General features: G+C 43.9%; 1 protein-coding gene across 1 annotated transcript; it reads right to left on the bottom strand.

Moving 5' to 3' along the window:
- Positions 1-3,593: 3,593 nt before the first annotated feature.
- Positions 3,594-7,403, bottom strand: paqr3b (progestin and adipoQ receptor family member IIIb). The gene is given in 8 exon segments (XM_090236679.1): positions 3,594-3,646; positions 4,527-4,648; positions 4,752-4,825; positions 4,828-4,838; positions 4,989-5,190; positions 5,388-5,436; positions 5,438-5,520; positions 7,383-7,403. Coding segments are annotated over 8 exon segments (615 nt in total).
- Positions 7,404-11,035: the final 3,632 nt, after the last annotated feature.

Raw genomic sequence — 11,035 nt, 5'->3', positions numbered from 1 at the left:
ACACTTGTATCAGGAAAGACAATCAAATCAACATGCACCAAGACAATGAAATAACATGCATGTTCTTTTTCCGGAAATAATACCCTCAGTATGACTGTACCACAGGTGTCCACTGTAAAATGAAGAGGGGTTTGGGAATGTTCCCAAGAAGTGACCGCTGTGGGTATGGTAGTGAATGAGTTTCCCCCGGTTGCTGTGGGCGTTGCCTTCTGTACTCTAGTAAAAAGGTGTGTAGCGGAAAAACGTATGACTATTGAGTGCATGACACGCTATGGTGCAAGTTGCCCTTTAGTGAGGTACGTTGTTTAGTAGAGTTCTTTTACTATCTCCTCGACTGTATCAAGTCCGTTCCACATCAGCTCTTGCCAGATGTGATACAGAATGTTATTATGATCTCAAAAAAAGACTGGTTGCGTTTCAGACCGTTATTTCAGATTGATTTAGATTCTAATTATGTTTAAATGCCTAAGCAACACACCTACTGCTATTGGAATGTGTAGCCTGACGTTGCACTGTCAATTGAAATGACTATGTAACAATGTTACTAAATGCTTTAGATAATAAACGTTAAAAGTTGTGTAGTCACAGCTCTGTGTCACTTCCTAGCGTGCATTAGCTGACTACTGTGTTGGAGCGGAGCTACCTGGGAGGCCTCAGCCGGTTAGTAGGCTCCCATGTCTCAGCGGGTTGAATAGGCTCCCATGCCTAAGCTGGATGAATAGGTTTCCATGCCTCAGTCGAGGCAACCCGGGATGTCTCAGCCGGCTCATCTGGCTCTTACTCCTCAGCCGGTTCGTCAGGTTTCTGCGCCTCAGTGGAGGTGACCGGTCTGCTCCAGATCCCCGGGATCAAAACCCACAGTCGCAAAAAGTGCTCTTCACCGTTGCGGTTTTGTCACACCAGGGGCGATGGTCGGATTCGTGTTTATCGTTGAAGGAATGAGCGTTACACCGAGGCCTGTACTCTGGAGCAGGATCGATTTGGAGGTGGAGGGTAAGTCATGGTCTGTGGCTGTGTGTCACAGCATCATCGGACTGAGCTTCCTGTCATTGCAGGCAATCTCAATCCTGTGCGTTACAGGGAAGACATCCTCCTCCCTCATGTGGTACCCTTCCTGCAGGCTCATCATGACATGACCCTACAACATGACAATGCCACCAGCCATACTGCTCGTTTTGTGTGTGATTTCCTGCAAGACAGGAATGCCAGTGTTCTGCCATGGTCAGCGATGAGCCCGGATCTCAATCCCATTGAGGACGTCTGGGACCTGTTGGATTGGAGGGTGAGGGCTAGGGTCATTTCCCCCCGAGAAATGTCCGGGGACTTGCAGGTGCCTTGTTGGAAGAGTGGGTTAACATCTCACAGCAAGAACTGGCAACTCTGGTGCAGTCCATGAGGAGGAAATGCACTGCAGTACTTAATGCAGCTGGTGGCCACACCAGATACTGACTGTTACTTTTGATTTTGACCCCCCCCCCCCCCAGTCAGATGTCTGTGGAACTTGTTCAGTTTGTCTCAGTTGTTGAATCTTGTTATGTTCATACAACTATTTACTCATGTTAAGTTTGCTGAAAATAAACACAGTTGACAGTGAGAGGACGTTTCTTTATTTGCTGAGTTTAACACTGAAAATCATCTGTGAAGGAGATGCTGATTAACTCCACCCCCTTCCTGAGTGATTTGCCAACCCCACCTCCAGTGGGAGGAGCTACCTACAGGATGCTCTCTGCTAAGCAATGCTGCTCACGTCACCTCCCAGTCCCACCTGCTGATGCCCCAAGCCTGCTCATGCCTCCAAATAGCTGCGTACCCACGCTACATCAGTGCAAGCCAATGCATGCTATTGCCTGAGAAGTACTACCTCTCTCTCTCTGGAATATGAGACATGCTGTTATGAGGTGCTGTGTTTCACTCCCATGCCATCAGAATGACTCTATTTCCCTTGCTGGGTTAATGGACCATTTCCCAGGCGTGAAACTCGGGTCTGGATCAGTAAGTCCTTTTAAATAGGATCTGTGACTATACATTATACTCAGTCAGTCATCATATAACCCTGCCCATGTGAAAATCTTCTTGATCCCTCAGTGGGAAGCTATGGAGAAGCTCTGCGGTGAGGACGACTGACACGAGTCCACTCCTGTCTACTCTGCAGGGAAGATCCTTTACATGTTAGCTTCTGTCTAGTAACTCACCCTGAGAATCATCGATATGTTTGTTTCAGTGTTCATAAAGTGTTACATTGGGAAGCATTTCGATCATGTAATGTGTTTGATCAGCAGACACACCAGGATTCTTTAGCCAGAGTCACTTATTGAGCTTTTTCTGATGTATTGATTGCCAACATTACTGAGGACTGAATGCATTTCATTAGGACAAACCTGCATTGGTGGTATTACCCAAATTATTAAAGGTACAAAGAGGGAAGGTATTTTATCTGTTTGAGAGTGAAGAGTCGTATTAAAACTAACAGTTGGTTGTAATGTGGTCTTTTATCCAGTAGGTGGGGAACGAAGCGTCATATAATCGGTAGAATACTAGCAAAGGCCGTTCAAGTAGCAGTGATTCAGTTAAAGGTCCAATGCAGCCATTTTTATCTCAATATCAAATCATTTCTGGGTAACCTTAAAGTGATGGTTTTCAATTAAAACAGTCAAAAGGGGGGAAAAATGGCTTATGAGCAATTTCTCAAGCAATAATTTTACTAGGACTGCCTGGGAGTGGTCTGCGTGGGGAGGGGAAAACTAGCTGTTATTGGCAGAGGTTTGAAAAGACTGCCTGAAATTTCAGCCTGTTTTGGTGGGATGGCGTTTGGCCTGCCTGGTGACATCAACAGGCGGTAAATGAGTTAATAGACCAATAAGGAAGAGTTTCAAACAGCTCTTACACTAAAAGGGTATTATCATAATCTTCACAATTTCACAGTTTTTTTCCACAAATTTCATGTCATAGTGTGGAAGTATACACTGAGTGTACAAAACATTAGGAACACCTTCCTAATATTGAATTGCACCCCCTTTTGCCCTCAGAACAGCCTCAATTTGTCAGGGCATGGACTACAAGGTGTTGAAAGCATTGCATAGTGATGCTGGCCAATGTTAACTCCAATTCTTCCCACAGTTGTGTCAAGTTGGCTGCTTGTCCTTTGGGTGGTGTCCCATTCTTGATACACACGGGAAACTGTTGAGCGTGAAGAAAAACACAGCAGCCTTGCAATTCTCGACACTCAAACTGGTGCGCCTGGCACCTACTGCTGTCCCCCTGTAAAAATGCACTTAAATATTTAGTTTTGACCATTAACCCTCTGAATGGCACACATACACAATCCATGTCTCAAGGCTTAAACATAATTGGGTAACCTAGCATCACCTGGTCAGTCTGTGTCATGGAAAGAGATGGTTTGTACACTCAGTGTATATAAAACACAGGAAATCACATTTTTGAATGCAATGGGCATTTAACTAATTTTATGTCCAGTTTTCCTGAAAAGAGGTTTTACAAAAATGCTTGCATTGAATTTACAAGCAATAACTTTCACATCTGATTCAGAACTGTCAGTTATCATGGAGTCTCTCTCGTAATACAAAGCCCTGATCTCACCCTATAATCCCCAGAACAGTGCAGACTCCTGAGTTGCCATGCAATGGGGTGATTAACCAGTGAAAGCTGTTTAGCCCAATTCTCTGATATAACGTGTGATTGGTGTTTTACATGGCAGGAATTTTTAATCTCTGTCTGCACCTGAAAATCAAGACAATGTGTCAAGTAAGACTAAGATTGAGGTCTCCAAAAGATCCTCTGATAAATCCTCCTAATGTGGTTCTGCAATGTTTTGGGAACAGACTGTTGTGAAGAGAGATGATCTCTGTCATTATCTCAGGCAAGACTGTGTAATCTTGAGATTTGTTGTCTGTGCTGGGACGATCTAACCATTTCCTTTCAAATTCTAATTAGTGTCTCTAAGAAAAGAACAATGGCTGTAGAGTATAATCCTTCAATTTGCACTGGCAGGTCAGAGATTACTACAGATTATAGAATGAGATTACAGAAAATGTCATCCTAATATGCCAAAACTATACCTTGGTATACGACATTTGATGGCATGGAGAAGACAAGCTGGTCTCTTGTTAACTTTGAGGAGGAAGGCATTTTCTAATAGCTACTGTTATCTTCAAGTGAAAGTAAATCTGAGCGTAATCTCTCGTGGACAGACTTTGAGCATCTGACCAAATTATGCAAAATGAATCATGACTAATGAAAAAAAAAATATCTTAACATTAATTGAACAATGATATTCCTTTAGGCATTCTTTGTTCATTTAAAATAATCAAAAGAGAGACATGCCTTAATACAGATACATTGAAATTATGTCCCTTTTAGTATATACAGTGCATTTAGTATATACAAGTTTTCTGACCCCTTGACTTTTTCCACATTTTGTAACGTTAAAGGTTCAGTTGTAGTCTGGTTTGCAGTGAGTGGCTACAGTAGAGTCTGTGGCAGCTCGGTTGTTGGCTGGGCCAGTCTGAGGCAGGGCTGGTGGTGCCTGAAGTTCATTAAATACACAGAAGTCTGGTGCCACAAGCAGAGCATAAACACCACCAGGACATGCCACACCTGGTGGCTGGCAACCAGGTAGTTCAGCTGACCTGTGTAGGTCAAAGAGCATCACAAGGTCACTTGACATTTTCAGCACGTTTGAAGGTATCAGTTTGAGCAAGACAAGTTGCAGAATGACACATGTAAGTGGTTATTTGCGATGAGATTTGTAGATTTTACCGATGTAAAAGAAGAACTCAGCTCCAGCTATCTAATACATCACCATCAAGAGGCAGGAACAACTGCAGACAGAGATAACAGATGGTAAGACATTCACGTTAACAGAATACTTGACCGACGCATAATTGTACTTTTTATGAATGTGTTATTAAGTCCTTATGTACCCTTCAAATAAAGTGTTACCTAATATTGTAATTCAGGTATCTGATGACTCATCTGGACGACAGCAGAGCTGAAGCTTCCATTGAGCCAGACCCAGTGGACGGCTGGGATGACCCCGTAGCCAGCCACTGAGTCGAGGATGGCAGTACGCTGGTGTCGCCACTCCTTAGAGTGGTAGTGAGGGTGGATCTGAGCCAAGAACACAGCCAATATCAATGTTTTAACAATCACTAGGTACACCTGTCTCCAGAACTTTAGAGCAGAGGGAGGGTAGAAGATCGGCTACGGGAAAAGATATGTCAGGAGGAGAAGAGATGTCATTTCAGAGCCAGTTTGCGTAGTTACATGTTTACAGTGTCGGAGTGCATGTGTTATAAAATGTTATCTTTACTGAAACAGAACGGTATGAGTGAAATGTACAACAAATGATGGAATGTGTTGTCTAAGACAGCGGCGCAGTGGGAGGCATACAAGACCCCTGGAACGCAACAGCTAAGGTTCCAACGTAGTCCTGTGGCAGCATTTCTTCTCTGAGAGGGGGCAGGAGAACAGGTGATACCCCACAGAACACAGCATACACACCTACAGGAACGACGGGTAGCTTCATACAACAACACTACTCCTGAACACAGTTACGCCTTACAGATAAGACCTGTAAACCATAACAAGCTGTAGGAGTTAAGGACAGACTTATTAATCCAAATGTATTGCTTTGGATTGGAGAGGTCCCTCCAATTCAAAGCCATTGAGGTTGTTGAGCTAACACCACATTTTACTAGCACTTTTAAGACGGTCCTCGTTTCTGCGAATACACAGACAATCAATGTAAAGTCTCTTGAAAACAGAACAACAAAAACAAGTGGTGCAACTTGGGGGGTGTCGGATTCTGTTGCAAAATGTTTTATCTGTTGCACATGGTAAAATACATCAAATCTAAGTCTGTTGCACAACGTTTTGCAACGAAAAGGAGAGTTTCTATTGGACAAATTCCGGTAGGTCCTCCCTGTTTTGTTTCTTCCGTTTGGTTCCTAGAATAAACAGTGAACGGTTTCCTTTTTTGCAACAGACAAAATGTTTTGTCAAGGAATACCACTAATGAATACACCCTGCTACTCTATCTTTTTATATCATCCTGAAACATTATGTTGAAGAGGTAATGTAAAGTCAGAATCTTTAATAAAGAAAAATATACTGCTTTCTTGTTAGCATTAGACAGGGAAAACCCCGTTTGGTGATTTCTAGTATATCATCAAAACAAATCGCAGCACATTTTGTCTTTCAGCAGTTTTAACCTGATTAAGTATGATGCCATTAGAAATTAATGTCGAAAGTTCAATTTATATTCCTAAAACGTAATGGCCCTGTGCAGTCAAACGTGATTTTCCAGTGTTTTACATACATTTCCAAACTATGAGGTTAGAATAATACCTTGAAAATTATGATAATACCCTTTTAGGGTAAGAGCTGTTCAGTGACATCAAGCAGGCCAATATACCTATTAATAGACCTATATGAAATAGAGTTTCAAACCTATCTGCCAATAACAGCTAGTTTTCAGCACCAAAAACCCTCCGGTGAAATGCAGGGCGCAAAATTCAAAAATAATAAATTCGTAATATTAAACATTCAGGAAGGTACAAGTGTCTTACATCATTTAAAAGCCTCATTTATTGTTAATCCAGCCGCTTTGTCGGATTTCAAAAAGGCTTTACGGCGAAAGCATACGATGCGATTATCTGAGGACAGCGCCCCGCATGGAAAATATTTTCTAACCAAGTAGATGCATCACGGGCCTCCCAGGTGGCGCAGTGGTTAAGGGCGCTGTACTGCAGCGCCAGCTGTGCCATCAGAGTCCCTGGGTTCGCGCCCAGGCTCTGTCGTAACCGGCCGCGACAGGGAGGTCCGTGGAGCGACTCACAATTGGCCTAGCGTCGTCCGGGTTAGGGAGGGCTTGGTCGGTAGGGAGGTCCTTGTCTCATCGCGCACCAGCGACTCCTGTGGCGGGCCGGGCGCAGTGCGCGCTAACCAAGGTTGCCAGGTGCACGGTGTAGCACATTGGTGCGGCTGGCTTCCGGGTTGGATGCGCGCTGTGTTAAGGGTTAAGGGTTGGTGCGGCTGGTTGGGTTGTGTATCGGAGGACGCATGACATTCAACCTTCGTCTCTCCCGAGCCCGTACGGGAGTTGTAGCGATGAGACAAGATAGTAGCTACTACAACAATTGGATACCACGAAATTGGGGAGAAAAAGGGGTAAAAAAAGTAGATGCATCACGAAAGTCAGAAAGTCCGAAATAGCGCTAAAATGAATTGTTTACCTTTGAAGATCTTCATCTTTTTGCAATCCCAAAGGTCTCAGTTACACAATGAATGGTCGTTTTATTCGATAAAGTCCTTCATATCCCAAAAATGTCAGTTTATTTGGCGCGTTTGATTTAGAAATACACCTGTTCCAACTCGCCCAACATGCCTACAAAGGATCTAATAAGCTACCTGTAAACTTGGTAAAAACATTTCAAACAACTTTTCTAATCCAACCTCAGGTACCCTAATATGTAAATAATCGATCAAATTTAAGACGGAATAAACTGTTTCCAATACCGGAGAAAAACGAGGAGCGCGCTCTCATTCACGCGCACCAAAAGACTAGAGTCCTCCTGGGTGACACTTAGAAAGAATATGAATACTTCTTAATTTTTCAACAACAACAAAAAATCGAACCATTTCTAAAGACTGACATCTAGTGGAAGCCATAGGAACTGCAATCTGGGTCCTAATAATTATGCTTTCCCATAGAAAAGCATTGGAAAATCCAGTGACCTCAACAACAACAAAAAATCCTGGATGGATTGTCCTCTGGGTTTCGCTTGTCAAATCAGTTCTGTTATACTCACAGACATTATTTTAACAGTTTTAGAAACTTTAGTGTTTTCTATCCAATACTACCATGCATATGCATATCCTAGCCTTTGGGCCTGAGTAACAGGCAGTTAACTTTGGGCACCTCAGTCATCCAAACTTCTGAATACTGCCCCCTAGCCTCAAGAAGTTTTAAATAACACAGCTCAAAAACCACACTGAATCTGGGAATAAGTTGTACAGGACAACTTGGTGTGTGGCCAGCGGCTTTTATAGAGAGACCAGCCCTAACTATTTGTGCCATTAGAGAAAGAAAATGAAAGCTGCGTTGTAAGTCGTGTGACCCCCAGCACGTATAACAAAATCAACAGTAAAAAAAAAAATAAAAGCAATTGTTCTTGACTCTTGACTATAAACTTGTATACTAACAACACCAATCTGAGGTAAAAAGGTTGTGTAATTCCCCCTCCCCCTCCCCCCATAGAGGCCCAGAGTGGACGTGTCATAATACCCATAAAAAATCTAGTGGCAAAACACAGAAATGTTTCCAATCATTTTTTCCCCTTACATTTTTCAGAACCACTTCAAACAAGGTCTGTGTTTCAGGTAGGCTTTCCCTGGTGTGATGTTTTGATAAACGTGTATATCGTTCTCTCTTGGACAAGGTGGATTTTATCAAGATATTAGTCTCTCTCAGATTCGAAAATGCTAATTAGCATCAAAGTAGACATCATGCAGGACTACAAATGCCTGCAAGCTCCTGCACGTCATCTTTGCTGTCAGCTAGATACATTTTCATTTATTGTACCATATTTTATTTATCTACCTGTAATACCAGTGGTCTTATGTATCCATTTGGTCTTGGTACAGAATACTATCCTTGTAGCAGTCAGATATTTACAATGTGCCATGAATACTAGGTCGTTTTTTGCAAAGAAGCTGGCTAGCTAGCTACCTACCTAGATGATTATTAGTAACATACCAGATCCTCTTCTCATTCAGCCAGTAGAGATCTATATCTAATCCCTTATAATTTCTGCCAATTATACACTACTTGACCAAAGGTATGTGGACTCTCATTCCAAAATCATGGGCATTAATATGGAGTGGGTCCCCCCGTTGCTGCTATAACAGCCTCCACTCTTCCGGGAATGCTTTCCACTAGATGTTGGAACATTGCTGTGGGTACTTGCTTCCATTCAGCCACAAGAGCGTTAGTGAGGTCGGGCATTGATGTTGGGCTCGCAGTCAATGTTCCAATTCATCCCAAAGGTGTTCGATGTGGTTGAGGACAGGCCTCTGTGCCGGCCAGTCAACTTCTTCCACACCGATCTCAACAAACCATTTCTGTATGTACCTTGCTTTGTGCACGGGGGCATTGTCATGCTGAAACAGGAAAGGGCCTTCCCCAAACTGTTGCCACAAAGTTGGAAGCACAGAATTGTCTACAATGCCATTGTATGCTGAAGCATCATTATTTCCCTTCACTGGAACTAATGGGCCTAGCCCGGACCCCATGAAAAAGCCCCATGAAAAACAGCCCCAGACCAGTATTCCTCCGCCACCAAACTTTACAGTTGGCACTATGCATATTCTCCTGGCATCCGCCAAACCCAGATTGTGAAGTGTGATTCATCACTCCAGAGAACGTGTTTCCACTGCTCCAGAGTCCAATGGCTTTACACCACACAAGCCAATGCTTGGCATTGCGCATGGTGATCATAGGCTTGTGTGCGGCTGCTCGGCCATGGAAAACCATTTCAAGAGGCTCCCGACAAACAGTTATTGTGCTGACATTGCTTCCAGAGGCAGTTTGGAACTTGGTAGTGAGTGATGCAACCACTGCCAATGTTTATCTATGCATATTGCATGGCTGTGTGCTCGATTTATACACCTGTCAGCAACGGGTAGGGCTGAAATAGCCAAATCTAATAATTTGAAGTGGTGTCCACATACAGTGGGGCAAAAAGGTATTTAGTCAGCCACCAATTGTGCAAGTTCTCCCACGAGAAAAAAAAAATTCCAGAACATCACATTGTAGGATTTATTTTTTTATTTTTGAATTTTACCCCTTTTTCTCCCCAATTTCGTGGTATCCAATTGTTGTAGTAGCTACTGTCTCATTGCTACAACTCCCGTACAGGCTCGGGAGAGACGAAGGCTGAATGTCATGCGTCCTCCGATACACAACCCAACCAGCCGTACTGCTTCTTAACACAGCGCTCATCCAACCCGGAAGCCAGCCGCACCAATGTGTCGGAGGCTACACCGTGCACCTGGCAACCTTGGCTAGCGCGCACTGCGCCCGGCCCGCCACAGGAGTTGCTGGTGCGCGATGAGACAAGGAGATCCCTACCGACCAATCCCTCCCTAACCCGGACAACGCTAGGCCAATTGTGCGTCGCCCCACGGACCTCCCGGTCGCGGCCGGTTACGACAGAGCCTGGGCATGAACCCAGGGACTCTGATGGCACAGCTGGCGCTGCAGTACAGCGCCCTTAACCACTGCGCCACCCGGGAGGCCCACATTGTAGGATTTTTAATGAATTTATTTGCAAATTATGGTGGAAAATAAGTATTTGGTCAATAACAAAAGTTTATCTCAATACTTTGTTATATACCCTTTGTTGGCAATGACAGAGGTCAAACGTTTTCTGTAAGTCTTCACAAGGTTTTCACACACTGTTGCTGGTATTTTGGCCCATTCCTCCATGCAGATCTCCTCTAGAGCAGTGATGTTTTGGGGCTGTTGCTGGGCAACACGGACTTTCAACTCCCTCCAAAGATGTTCTATGGGGTTGAGATCTGGAGACTGGCTAGGCCACTCCAGGACCTTGAAATGCTTCTTACGAAGCCACCCCTTCGTTGCCCGGGCGGTGTGTTTGGGATCATTGTCATGCTGAAAGACCCAGCCACGTTTCATCTTCAATGCCCTTGCTGATGGAAGGAGGTTTTCACTCAAAATCTCACGATACATGGCCCCATTCATTCTTTCCTTTACACGGATCAGTCGTCCTTGTCCCTTTGCAGAAAAACAGCCCCAAAGCATGATGTTTCCACCCCCATGCTTCACAGTAGGTATGGTTTTCTTTGGATGCAACTCAGCATTCTTTGTCCTCCAAACACGACGAGTTGAGTTTTTACCAAAAAGTTATATTTTGGTTTCATCTGACCATATGACATTCTCTCAATCTTCTTCTGGATCATCCAAATGCACTCTAGCAAACTTCAGACAGGCCTG

Source organism: Oncorhynchus mykiss, chromosome 5 (assembly GCF_057628025.1).
Source record: "Oncorhynchus mykiss isolate SJ-2025 chromosome 5, ASM5762802v1, whole genome shotgun sequence".
NCBI lineage: Eukaryota > Metazoa > Chordata > Actinopteri > Salmoniformes > Salmonidae > Oncorhynchus > Oncorhynchus mykiss.
This window is presented reverse-complemented; position numbering and strand designations above follow the sequence as displayed.